The sequence below is a fragment of the Colletotrichum abscissum genome (genome assembly GCF_030869225.1).
Source record: "Colletotrichum abscissum strain IMI 504890 chromosome Unknown Scaffold_11.1, whole genome shotgun sequence".
In the NCBI taxonomy this organism is placed as follows: Eukaryota; Fungi; Ascomycota; class Sordariomycetes; order Glomerellales; family Glomerellaceae; genus Colletotrichum; species Colletotrichum abscissum.
Window position 1 is genome coordinate 99,508 of NW_026849999.1, and position 13,841 is coordinate 113,348.

General features: G+C 40.1%; 4 protein-coding genes across 4 annotated transcripts; 1 reads left to right on the top strand and 3 right to left on the bottom strand.

The window, feature by feature from the left end:
- Positions 1 to 287: 287 nt before the first annotated feature.
- Positions 288 to 2,103, bottom strand: CABS01_05391 (murein transglycosylase; the record flags this gene model as incomplete). The annotated part of the gene is made up of 5 exons (XM_060538761.1): positions 288 to 880; positions 937 to 1,053; positions 1,106 to 1,610; positions 1,668 to 1,955; positions 2,029 to 2,103. 5 exons carry the CDS (start codon positions 2,101 to 2,103, stop codon positions 288 to 290), a joined length of 1,578 nt encoding a protein of 525 aa, XP_060405023.1.
- Positions 2,104 to 3,337: 1,234 nt separating this feature from the next.
- On the top strand, positions 3,338 to 5,208 carry CABS01_05392 (lactose permease; the record flags this gene model as incomplete). Its single annotated transcript, XM_060538762.1, has 5 exons — positions 3,338 to 3,921; positions 3,994 to 4,274; positions 4,327 to 4,398; positions 4,461 to 4,508; positions 4,574 to 5,208. 5 exons carry the CDS (start codon positions 3,338 to 3,340, stop codon positions 5,206 to 5,208), a joined length of 1,620 nt encoding a protein of 539 aa, XP_060405024.1.
- A 533-nt stretch (positions 5,209 to 5,741) lies between these two features.
- CABS01_05393 (uncharacterized protein) lies at positions 5,742 to 6,103 on the bottom strand (the record flags this gene model as incomplete). Its single annotated transcript, XM_060538763.1, has 2 exons — positions 5,742 to 5,994; positions 6,072 to 6,103. The coding sequence occupies 2 exons, from the start codon at positions 6,101 to 6,103 to the stop codon at positions 5,742 to 5,744; spliced, it is 285 nt and encodes a 94-aa protein (XP_060405025.1).
- An 84-nt stretch (positions 6,104 to 6,187) lies between these two features.
- CABS01_05394 (uncharacterized protein) lies at positions 6,188 to 7,879 on the bottom strand (the record flags this gene model as incomplete). Its single annotated transcript, XM_060538764.1, has 1 exon — positions 6,188 to 7,879. One exon carries the CDS (start codon positions 7,877 to 7,879, stop codon positions 6,188 to 6,190), a length of 1,692 nt encoding a protein of 563 aa, XP_060405026.1.
- Between the last annotated feature and the right edge of the window lie 5,962 nt (positions 7,880 to 13,841).

The following is a 13,841-nucleotide window of genomic DNA, read 5'->3' on the forward strand; positions in this document are numbered from 1 at the left end:
ACATAAGTTTGTGGAAAGCCCAGATGACGTATGGCGGACTACCTTAAATAAGGACTATTCCCATATAGCAAGGATCTCGCCTGAGAAGCTGTAGAATCCGATCAATGCCAAGCATAGCGAAGATTATGGCGGTCAATTCTTCCTTGACTCAAATCGGTGTAGTACATATTGCAAGTGAATCGAAAAGAGTTGAACCCGTAGTCATTGTTCTACGAAACCCAAATAACGCCAGTGTATGCAACCCAGTCAGCCTCATCATGATGTCGAGGCTAATGAAAGTTTCGAAGCTATGAAACAACAGCAACTGGGGTTAGACTGGCCTGAGCAAGATGCTTCTTCTTTTCATCAGGTGCCAGCTCAAATACGCCAACACCAGATACAGTTTCTTTAGGCTTTCCTTGTTCCTTCTCAACCTCTGAGGGAATCACCTTGCCCTCCAACCTCTTGTCCCCAGGCGTCATCGGCGCATAGAGGCTCAACAACTCATTCAGCCTCTCTCGCTGAATGCAATTTTCGTACTTCCAGCTGGCAGCAAGCTCATCCAGCTCTTCAAACGTCTTGTCCCTGAAGTAATCGGCCCATTCGGGGATCATGTACTCCGTCATGGTGATGCCGCGGATGCCGCGGAACACGTGCATGTGCATGCGCCACTGCCACGGGTACTTCTTGTTGTATTGTGCGGGAACGTTGTCTTCGAACCACTTGTGGAGGGGGCCAAAGAGATTGGGCTGGAGGTGTGCGTCGTCGTAGGCCCAGCTGTCGACGGCAAGGTCGCGCTTCTTGCGGATCATGGGGCCGAGGAGCTTTAGCCAGGCGGAGTCGGGGGAGAGGTAGGTCATGCCCATGACGTTTACGTCTTTGTAGGCCCAGATACTCCATGCTGCGGATGGAGCTGTTAGCGAATGTTCAAAGGTCTCGTGTCGCAAGTCGTCTCACCAATGCCCTCGTCGGTATAAATTGCCATTTGCTTGTCGAGCATCTTGTATCGTTCCTCGTTGTGCTCTTCGAAGTCTGGGTTGTACTCCTTTCGTTCGTAAATTGGACCGAATTCGCCTGCGCCTCGACGGTTAGCGATTTGTCTATTCATACCTAAAGGTGTTCATACCATTCCAGATTGGCACGTTGTGCTCTTTCATGAAAGCAACCTTGCGGTCGTACATCTGGCGGATATAGGCATCCTGATCTGCCAGACCTTGGTATCTACCAATGCGGTTGGGAAAGCCGAATCCACAGTAATCGTGCACCGCATAGACAGAGTTATCGAACACCCTTGTGAAGCCGGAAAAGTCCATGCTAAACGTGTTGCCCTCGAGCCAGAGAATGTGTTCGGGATCAATGTCGCGAATGGCGGGGACGATGCGATCGTAGAAGGCGAGAAGGCGAGTCCACTCGACGTCGGCGGGTTCGTTGAGAGGGTTGTATCCTGCGATCCACGGGTTTCCCTTGTATCGCTTCGCTATCACCTGCCAAAGGTTGATAACTCTGTCTTGGAAATGCTTGTGGTCCCAGAACGCGGCGTATCCGGTCGGGTTATCTGAGTGCCAATCTTGGTTCTGGCCACCAGGAGCGGAGTGGAGGTCGAGAATTGTGTAGATCTTGTACTTGGCGCACTACAAGAAGAAACATTAGTCGAGAAGAAGACTCTGAGAAACGTTGGAGGAACCTACGATTTCAATTGCGCGATCAAGATGCTTGAAGCCTTCCTCTTTGATCACAAAGGGGTTCATGTCATCTTCGAAGTGGTGGTAGTTGAAAGACAGGCGGATGCAGTTGAAGCCAATTGAGGCGAGGAATTCGGCGTCTTTTTCGGTGAAGAAGTATTCGAGGAACTTGTCGAAGAAGAAATCGCACTTCTCCTTGCCGAGCACCTTCAGCAGTGCTGCACGAATCTGGTGCTCACGACCGGGGAAGCCGTTCATGAAGTTCTCCATCAGCATCCAGCCACCGAGGGCCGTCTGTATCGCGATAGGCAGTCAGCAATGGGCCTTCGGACAGTTGCATTCTGGATATAAAGTGGTAGACACTTACGCCGCGGAGAAGGACAGGCTTGCCCTCAGCATCGACAATGCTGGAGCCGGACGTTCTGAGGATTCCGTTTGACATTGCTGCAATCAGATTGAATCAAAATGAGCGAGGATGGCAGAATCAAGGGACAGGGACCAACCGACCCCAACGGCAAGTCCAGCTCCTAAATAGGACCCTTCGCATACGCGCAACGGTTCCAAGCCAGAGCTTCGTACGATCCGTCACTCTCATTGCGGAGTCTTTGCATTAGGTCCACACAACAGGCCCCATGACGTCCCATTATCTCTGAGTAAAGCATAGGCTGACCGAACTCGTACATACGCGCCGCCGAAGGCCAACACGCGACTTAGAGTCCCCCGCGTTGGACCTTCGGGGCAGACTTCGACGCTTCCCCGACCCCACGTTCCCACGTTCCCCAACTCGGGGGAATCATTTGGATGCCCCGCATAGCTTAGACGACGGACGACATCAGCCGCAGGAGTCAAAGGACGCTAGGGGGAAGGTTTTGGATGCCCCGATGGCGCCCAGACCAGACCGGGGGAAGCATCTAGTTCCCCCGAAGGTTCATGATTCGCCAATCTTGTGGAAAAGAGGAGCCAGGGATCTCATACGTACTCCACACTATCGTCGGCCGACGCTACACAACTGGTGTTGTTCTCACTAGTTTACACGGGTTTGCTGCCCTTCGTTCTACGGAAACAATCGGACGAGTCAGGCGAGCTTGACTTCATCCGCAACTTCTAATGGTTCGTTTCCCCATGGAGACTCGTCCAGACAACTTCATCTCGTGATGCCCCGGATGTGGGGACCAAGTTTGCTTTTACCCCAGCCCCCGGATCTTCTCCGCATCCCATCATCCGACTTGCCAAACCCCTGTCTTTGTACCGATAGTTCCCAAGTCCTCTTCGGCAGGCAGAGCCTTTGCGTCCCAAGCGTACGGTTCTGCTAACATTGTCGTGTGTGAGTGTGAAGGGCTAGCTTTCCGCGCCAATGGTAATATCGCTCGATCGGAATACTTCTCCTCCTAAGCCCATCTGCCGACTTCGTAACGCCGTCACCTAGCAAGACTGCTTGAGACCAATCCAACCAGCAAAACCTGGCAAAGTCTCGAAGCGTTCCAGAAGAGTTGTTGACATCGTCCCACCTCGACAGGACAACTTGGTCACGGGCATATAAGGACACGAAGATCCCGGCTATCTGGTCTCGGTTCTCAACTCATAAGTTCATCTCCACTACTGAGCCAACCTTGCCTCCTTTCTCCCGGCTTAGTTCTTGTCAACTTCTCTGTTCTTCTACGATACTACTTGCCACAATGAACTTCCTCCGCCAACGCCTCCCTGCCCCGAGGCAAGACCAGCAAGCCCGACGAGCTCGCCAGCAAGGCGGACCGGCGGCCGCGAGCGAGAGCTACCAACCCTCTCGCATCGCCCAACTCGCCCAGGAGTCTCCCACATGGTACAAATCCGCCGCCCGCCGAAAGCTCTACTTCCTCCTCTTCCCCGCCGCCGTCGTCTCGTACGCCACGAGCGGATACGATGGCTCGATGATGAACTCCCTCCAGACCGTTTCCTACTTTGACGACTTCTTCGACAACCCGCGCGGGGCGGTCCTCGGCTTGATGAGTGCCATCATGGCTTTGGGGAGCATCTGCTCGACACCCATCGCTCCGTGGGTCGCTGATAAGTTTGGAAGACGATGGGGTATCACGACGGGAAGTTGTATCATGATTATTGGTGCAATCTTGCAGTGCGAGAGTACCGCGTTTGCCATGTTTGTCGTGAGCAGATTCATCCTCGGATTCGGTCTTTCTTTTGCGACGACTTCGGCGCCGAGCTTGGTCAGCGAGCTGTCGCACCCCAAGGATCGCGTCACCATCACGGCTATCTGCAATACCTGGTATGTACTATCATCTTAAGCAATCAATTGGAGAAAATTAAGAACCAAGGGCTGACGACGTGGACTTGGCAGTTGGTATGTCGGTAGTATCGCGGCGGCATGGATCACGTTTGGTACTCGAAATATCCCTAGCACCTGGTCTTGGCGAATTCCGTCTCTTCTTCAGATGGCACCTAGTGTGGTGCAGCTCGCAGCCATCTGGTTTGTTCCCGAGTCTCCACGTTGGCTCATCTCACACGATCGTGGGGACGAGGCCATGGAGGCCTTGAAGCAATACCACGGCGAAGGCGAAGAGACGGAGCTGGTCAGATTGGAGTTTGAAGAGATCAGAGCTGCTATCGACAATGAGAAGAGTAAGTTTGGAGATTCCATGAAGTCTTGACGCATTTGCTAATCGCATTGAAGGACTTGGAAGTACAACTTGGGCATCAATGGTTAAGACGAAAGGCAACCGATACCGCATGTTCCTTGTCGTCTGTAAGAATCTCGTCCAAGCATACAAGAATCTAGTTCCATTTCCATACTGACGCTAACAATAGGCATGGGATTCTTCTCCCAATGGTCTGGTAACGGCCTGATTGCTTATTGTAAGTAGAAGACGAAACTTCCCCATTACTTCAGTGAGATTTGGACGTTGACTGATGCGGACTAGACCTCTCGAGAATCATGGACACCGTCGGTATCACGAACAAGAACACACAAGCTCTAGTCAATGGCTTACTCAACATCTGGAACTTCGGCCTTGCCCTGACTACTGCATTCTTCGTGGAACGCATCGGCCGCCGTCCCCTCTTCCGCATCTCGACCTGCGGTATGCTCGTAGTCTTTATCGGTTGGACCATCGCCTCAGCTCGATTCGCCGAAACCAGTGCCAGCTCCGCCGGTATCGCCGTCATGGCGCTGATTTTCATCTACCAAGTCTTCTACTGCATCGCCTTCTCGCCCTTGCCGGTCGCTTATTCTGTGGAGGTCCTACCGTACTCCATCCGCGCCAAGGGCATGGCAACATACGTCTTCTCGACCAAAGCTGCCGTCTTTGTCAACCAATACGTAAACCCGATCGGCATCCAGAACATTGGGTGGCGCTTCTATATAGTCTATGTTGCTATCTTAGCTGTGGAGGCTTGCATCGCTTATGGGTGGTTCTTGGAGACTAAGGGCAAGGCTTTGGAAGAGATTGCCGTCATCTTTGATGGTGAAGAAGCGAACGTTCGGATTGCGGAAAATGGGAAGGGAGATGGTCCTATTGACGTGGTAGAAACGGAGCACGCCACTTCAAAGGTCTAGTTTGAGTGGATTTTGTCTACCTAATCAGGTACGTGATAAATCTCACATGAGGACGGACTTGAACATGAGGGCATGACAGCAAAGAGGCCAGAGTAAGCAGATCACAAGATTACACAAGAGACAAATTTCTTGAAAAACTGGGTTTTTGAAATTTGATTCATGAGATACCAACTTGAGCAATTTAAGTATGAGGTTGATGATTTACGTTGGTGCATTAAAGGTCTTAATCATGTCAGAGCAGACCCGATGAGGGCATGAACTTAGATTTTCCAGCCTAGAGCCAGTTGCTACTGAAGGGGAAACGAGCCAACTGGAACAATGGTCAATAAACCATTCAAGTACATCACTCATAGTGGGGTACTTACTAGCACTTTCCCTCCGAAATTGCCTTAGGGCTAGTAAGCTCGAGATCGAAGTATAGGGAGAGGGTTGGGGTAAGCTATATAGCCACCTCCTCAGCAATGGTCCCAGTCACGGACGTCTGGGGATCGGACTTTGGCCATCTTCATCTGACTGATATCTACGCTAATGAGTTAGCAGAACCTTTGAACTCGATGCTTGCGAGACCTACTTCGACCAAGGCACACTCGAGTTCGGGATCCAAAGGCAAAGAAGAAATGTTCTATGAAGAGTTTGGTCGAATATTGGAGACAGAACTCGTCAGGGAAACTTACGCATGTCGCCATTGTCCCCTTTGCGCCACCTCTAAGGCCGAAACGCGTAAACATCTCGGCCATACTCTTCCTTGCTACGATGAACAACCCAAGGGTTGAAGCCGACGACAGACTAAGAAAAACAAAAGCTATTAGCAGGTTTAAAAGTGCGTGATGGCCTCGGGCTGTGGTGATCAAGGGGATGCTTACCCCAGCTGGCATGTGGTAGCCACCAATGTCATAGCCACCCTGGGGCACTACACGAGGAAAAGTCATGCCGGAATAACTATAAAGAAATAAACCTCCAATTGAATGTACATTCTAGCTTAGTCTAACTCTATCTTAATGTGTCCACTTCCACGACTAACGCAGCTGAGCATGTTGCGTTTCTTCTCTTCAGGGTAGAGAGCCGTTCCTTTGTGATCAACCTTGCCGTCACAAACAGTGACTTTACAAGCACCGCAGCCGCCCATTTCGCAGAAGAAGGTCATATCAAAGCCTGCCTCCCGTAATACCGTTAGCAGCGTTTTGTCGGGGGGCACGTCCAATGTCTTCTTCCGGTGTGACTCGAGCTCATTCACTTCAACGGTGAAAGGCTTGCCCCTCGTTGATGCGGAATCCACTCCGAAGCTTTCGAAATGCAGCATGTGATCTGGATATCCCATCTCCCTAGCTCGTCTCTGAGCGGCTTTCATCAATCCTTCTGGGCCGCAACAGTAAATTCTCGTAGTGTGTTTTCCATCCTTATCAGAGCCCGGAATCAGGACATCCAAGTCTAGGCGTCTGCCTTCGTTCTTAGCATATAGCGTCATGTTCTCGCCAGGGAAGCGGTTCAGGAATGCAGCCTCTTCGCGGTTTCGCGCTGCGTAATGTACTTCGTAGTCGATGTCCTCCTTCTTCCACTGGGCAATCTTTGGGAGGAATGCTGTCACGCCGATACCTCCGATTATGACAAGTCGTCTGTCCACCAGTCCTTCCTCCACGCATTTCTGTTCGTCTTCTACAGCCTTTGGGACCCCGCCAGGGGCCATGGTGATTATATCGCCTATTTGGAGCTTCATGTGTAGATACCTCGATCCTCCCCTGGAATGATCGTCGTGGGCCACGCCAAGGGAAAACCGGTTCAGGTCGCCTGATACAATCGAGTATGACCGCGAATACCTCTCATCATCCGTTCCGAATTCAATCTGCGCAAACGCGAACTCTTTGAAGGTGGGTTCGTTGATCGTGAAAGGTTCTCGGAGTTGAAAGGTGAATTGTTTGACTCGCGAAGTAACGGGTGTGATATCCACGACTGCGTATCTTTTCGGCGTCGACTGCAAGCGGTTCAGCGCAAATTCCCGGACCATGCTCGTCACCACGCTCAGGTTGCACAGCTCCGCCACCAAAGGCAGCGCAACGTCCTTCCCCTGGATCACGCGCTTGATATTGAGAATCGACCATCGCGGATGAGGACGCTCCATGAGCTCCATCACGTCACCCGCGCATATATACCCCGCCGTTCTAACTCTCATATTCCACCCCGTTCGCGCCGTGCGATTGACGCGCTTTAGAGCTCTGCCCCATTCGAAGCGCAAATTTAGCTTGTAACACGGGCTGCGAGGTTCGCTCACTTCAACCACGACATCCCTGCCGATGCGGTAGACGTCGCCGACGCAAACATTTTCTTCGCTCATGTTGGTGCCAACTATGTTCTCCCCAAAGGCGCCGTAATCGAAGAGCTCCGGTTTGGGACAGCCGTCCTCGCACCGCCAGGACTCATAGTGCTCCGAGGCGTACTGGTGCAGAGCACGCTCGGTACTCCAGTGTATGGGGTAGACGTGCTTGTCATTGCCGATGCCGTGCTCGTTGATGAAGATACGCCCTTGCTGGACTTGTTTGAAGATGCCGGACGGTTCGGTGACGAGAGTTTTGACTTTTCCGGATCTGATTTGGAGGACTTTGCCTGGAAGCGGTGTTGGCGCATCGGAGAGACTGCTTATGGTCTCTTTTGAGATATTTCTCGTGCTTTTTGGCATTTTGGAAAAAAAAAAAAAACAATACGAGAGCTTTAGCTTTGGATTAGCTTTCGATGGTATGTTTGACGGTATTGCCCACAAATTATAGCTAAGTAGCTGCGCAATGCAAGTGCAGATATTGCCGAGAGTCTGAGAGTTGTAATAGTCTTTGCTGATGATGAGAGACGGCCATAATGGATCAAAGCGACGAAAGTATTCCTCAAGACAAAGAGCGATTTCCCCGATTTCTCAGATTAATTCGTGGATCAAAGCCCATGACGGAGCTCCGCGGTGCCGAGGGCGCGAAGGCGCGGCGACTTTCTGCTTTGATGACATCACAATTGCTCGGCCCTCTCGGTGCCTCACGGCGACAACAAAAGACGCGAACATACAGAATAATTAGTACGTATCCAATTTTGAGCTTCGTGGTCGGATCTGCAACACAAGCTTTCATCACGTGCAGGCTAACCAGTATCATCACTACGAGCAGATTATGTATGATCCTTCCTTAGGCTAGTGGTGAGTAAGCAAAACGTACTGACCGATATTCCCTACATAAATTCCAAACTAGGTTATAGTGCTGACCGGCCAGACCGGTAGTGGCACCATAGCAGAAACCTCAATGTTTCCGCAGGCTTGCAGTTATTAACGCTCTCTGTCCAGCAGCGCGCCAGACCTCGTCAAGATCCCCATTTCCGTTACCAGGTTACTGTCTCAATACCGAGGAATCACGCACAGTAGCGTGAGCTTTGGCTGGAACCTAGTATGCATAGCTTATTAGCTTATGGGGCGCGAGAACCTCTTATTAGAAGTGGCCATCGGTCTCTGTTGTCGCCCCTGGGGTTATTCCTGTTAGGAATTCGCCCTGAAATTCCTCATCCGGTCGGCAAACCTTCTGTCGTAATTCCGTCCTGGTGGTCGATGTCCCGGTGAAAGTCGGTATACCGGGTCGTAATAGTCCGTAGGTTCGCGCAAGTAGATGACCTTCCGGGCCAACTCATCAGAGATGGCATTCTCCAGCAGTGGGATTATACCGTCGTCCGCATACCCGATCCCTGCTGCGCAACGAGCAATATCGACATAGAAGTGATTCAAAGTCCTTCTTCCCATACGTAGGCTACCTTACGTAAGTAAATGATTGCTCGGTTCCTCTTATCCGTCGCTATACACTTGTTCAAGGGCCTCTAGAAATTCCTCGCTTGCTAAGAAGCTGCGAGGTTGTTCCGTTTGACATTGGTATCGTATTTTATATTAGGCCGGCCCGTCTATTAGGCTGCGGATAAATGCGATTCGGTGAGGCTCGATTAAATATAAAGAGGAGCTATTGTTAGTATCCCTATTATAGGGTAGTTAGTTCGAACCGTAGTTAACGAAGAGATTAATTAAATTATATAAATATTTACGTAGTAAGTATAAAAAAGAGGTTCTAATTATAAGTTAAGCTAGTTATAATAATTATAAATAAGGCCCTTAATTAGCCCCTATATAGTCGGTTATATACTATAATTAAATTAAATTTTTAATTTAATACTAACTTTTTTTTTTTTTATTAATTTAATTATTATAGTTAGAGACATAATTCGACCTTAGGCCCGTTTATTAAGTTATCTCTTTTTTCCCTTTTTTTTTATTTTTTTTATATAACTTATTTTTCTATTTATATAATAACTTTTTTATTACTTATAAATTACTCTAATCCCTTATTTAATATTATTTTTATAAAAGCGTTTATAAAATTATTTTTATTATTAATTTAATAAATCTCGAGTATTTTACGCTTTTTATATAATTACTTAAGGGCTATAATATTAATTATAAGCCTCTTTTCCTTTATTATCCCTAATTTAATAAAGTATTTATATAGCGAGTATAAATTAATATAAATAACTATTAAAATAGGTAAAAAACTAAGTTAATTAGTAATTTTCTTTAGTATTATTAAAATTACATAAGAGAAGTTAACCTCGTTAACTATATTATAAACTTTTAATACTAATATACTTCTTATTACTCGCTTATTTTTAATTAATAAGTAATAAATTATATTTCTATATATAGTAAATTCGCTCTTACTTATACTCTCGTTAATTAGGATAATAATATACTTTAATTATAAAATAAACTTATTATTATTTATAAATAACTTATTAATAAAAATATAAAGCTTATTAATTATAAAGTTAATTAGGTAATAAATAAAGCCTCGATTAAGATTTATTTATTATTACTTAAGCTATTTATTCAATACCTTAACGTTTTATTTAGTTAAATTTATAATTTATATTATTTTAATATAATTAAAAATTACCTCGGGCTAATAAATACTTATAATATATACCCCTTATATAAGCTTAGTTTTATATTATTTTTTAATATTAATTATATTTAAATTAATAAAGTTAATTTTCTCGCCCTACCCCTTTTATTAAAAAACGACGGTTTCCTTTTTAATTATAAAAATCCTATTATTAAAAACTAAGGGGGTATTTATTATAAAGACCTTTTTTAGCTTTATTATAAAGCCCGCTTTTTAAAGCTCCTTATCCTCTTTTTTTATAAAATTAATATTAAATAAGCTTAATATATTATTAATTTATATTTTAATAATCCTAAATTAATTACCTTCGTATTTAAAAATTAATAAGTACGGGTCGTACGTAAAGGTAATTATTAATAATTAATTAATATAAAAATCGTAATAAGTAGCTTATTAATAAGTACTCGATTTTACGAGCTTATATAGTAGCTTAAGTATTTTAATAATCGTACTTTCTAAGTACTTATTAACTATTTTTTTTAATAAATAAGCTAGGATTTTTTTTATAAGCCCTATAGCTAATTAGGTATAAGCTTAGGTAATATTATAATTCTAAATTTTATATCCCTTTTTTTATAATAATACTATTAATATTATTATTAATTATTAGCTATAGCGCTATATAGTAAGTAATTATATAAGTAGCGTTACTTTTTTAATATTATTATATCCTTAAATTACGTATTTAAACTTCTTATATAGCTAGGGTATTCTTTTTTTTTAATCTTATAAACTATTCGTAATTTAAATATATAGAGGTTTATATACTTCTTTAAGTTATAAAAAATAAATCGATAGACCCCTTAATTATAAAAAGTATTTATTTTAATAAGATCTAATCCTTTATACGGCTTTTTAATAATTATAATTACGCCTTTTTTACGTAATTTAATTATTAACTTAAAATCGGCTTTTTTCTTTATTATATAAAAAGTATTAATTACCTCGTTACTAATAATAAATTATTATATTAAAGCTTATTATTATAATTTTGTATAACGTCTTATTAATAATATTAATACTTTTTTAATAATTTCCTTTTTTTTATTGTTTATTAATACTATTATAACGATTTTATTAAAAAAAAAATTTTATACTTTTATTATAAGTTATATAGTTCTCTCTAGCTCTTTTTCTTTTATAAATTAAAAATTGCTTTATTAAGATTTATATAATACGGTTTAATTATTATAATTAATATTTTAAATAACTAGTTACGATCTTTTATAATTATATAAGAGCGCTTATTAATAAAAATTAATTTATATAGCTTAGCTTATTATTAAGTAATTTTATGCTATACTTATATATCCGAATTTAATAATATATTTAAATTACCCTTTATATTAGGCCTATTATATATAATAATTACTTTATTAACTTACTTTTTACGCTTATTTTATATAATATTTATATTACTTTTTTAATTACTTAGGCTTATTAGCTTATATTTAATAATAATAGCGAAACTAAGGTCGTTTTTAAATATACTTTAAATATTAATAGTATTAATATAAGGCCGTTAAGCCCTATAATATTATTATAGTATTTAAGTACTATTTAAAAGTATTTGTTATTAATAAAATCCGGATTTTTTTTTTAATAATTCTAAACGCCCTTTTTAATTACTAATATACCCTTTTTACTTTTTTAATATTATAATACGCCTTAATAAGTACGACTTTTAGTTATATATTATATACCGTTATATTTTTTTTAAATTTTACTAATTTAAAGCTAGTACTAACGTTAGTTCTAATACTATTTAGTAGTCTTTAATATATATCGATCTATTCCTTTCGTAAGGCTACTTATACTATTTTTATTTATAAATCCTAAAAAAATTACCCTATTTAAAAAGATATAGCTACGTTAATTATATATAGGACTAGCTAATTACTTAAGTAGAAAATATTAATAACGATTTTTTAATTAAAGTTAAGCTTATTATATAATTTAAATTTAAATTTACGTAGGCTCTACGTATTTATTTAGTATTAATAATATATTTTTATTAACTACTTTAGCGCCCCTATTTTAATATTATTATTACTTAATTATTTTAAGAGGTTATATAGCCTCGTAACTAACGAGTACTTAAATCTCTAGTATAGTTATCTAAGCTTATTTTCCGTTAAGTAATTAATTAACTTCGTATTATTAATAAGCTTTATAAATATATACCCCTATTATTATTTAACTATCTTAAAATACTTATTACTAAAAATTCTATTTTTTATATTATTAAATATAATACTTAGTTAATTTATATTTTTTAAATATAAGAGAAATAGAGTATTAATAAGTAAAATATAAAAAGTTATTATTCTAAAATACGTCTCTATTTTTACTATACTTAGGGTAATAATTTCTTTACTTAGGCTAAAGCTAATTTTCGTAATACTTATTATTAATATATTAAGTATTATTAATATAATCTTTTATAATACTTAAAATTACTTTTTTCCTCTTATTAACTATTACGATATTTTAGTATTTAAAATAATCCTTTAGAAATTATTTAGGCCGTACTTTTTACTTATATAAAATACTTATATGAGCTTAGTATTTAAATAATTTAAGTAATATAAAAAAGGCCCCTCTAATTACCTTTAGATTTACTTAGTATTTTATTTCTTTTTTTTAAATATTAAAAAAAATAGTATCTTCTCTTTAAGTATTAAAAAAATAAGCTTTAGCCCTATTAAATTCGCTTTTTTAACTACTTTTATATCCGTTATTTAAAGAACCTTTTTTTATTATTTATAAAAAAAAGCTTATTTATTAAAAGCTTTTATTATTTTTTATTTATTTAGCCTCGTATATCCTTTAAAAGCTAATAGAGTAAAAAAAGAGTAGTTAATATTATTAATTTTATTATAATTTAATTTGTTAGTATAGGGGGTAAAATCTTCCTTATTTTCTAAATCTTTTATAAGGGGCGGATACTTTAAGCCGCTACTTTAGCTACTATTACTAAGTTTTATATTCTTAAATCTACTTTTATATATAATAAAGAATTAGTTAAATTAATAAGGGCTAGTTTTACTATTTACTATTCTTAACTTTTTATATTATTTATACGATTTAATACGCTTTTTTTTAAAGTAATTACTTAACTAATATCTATCCTTTTTATAAATATAATATTACTTTTTTTATTACTCTATTTATAAGTTAAATCTTAGCCTATTTAATAAATCTAAGCCTCCCTATTAATAATTACTATATCTAGCCTCTTTTTTTTTTTATTATATATTTAATTAACTTAATATTATTAATAAGGGCCGTTATATACCTAAAAATAGGTTTAGTATAATATTTTTATTTTAATATTAAAACTAGATCTTAACTTTAAATAAAGCGTTTCGTAATTTAAAATACTTAATATAAGGTTATTTTTATTTTTAATATATACTAAATTATAATATAAAAATATTTAACTTTTTATTTATTAATTCCCTTATTTAGCTAAGTTTTTACTAGCTTATTAAGTTAATTAATAAGCTCTTTAAAGATCTCTATTTATAATTTACTTTTTATTATCCTAATTATAAATATAAAAAAAATTACTCGTAGTTTAAATAAGAACTCTAAGTTCTTATTATAAATCTCGAAGCGGCTTTAAATTATATTAATAATATTAAAAAAGTCGTTTTAATCGAA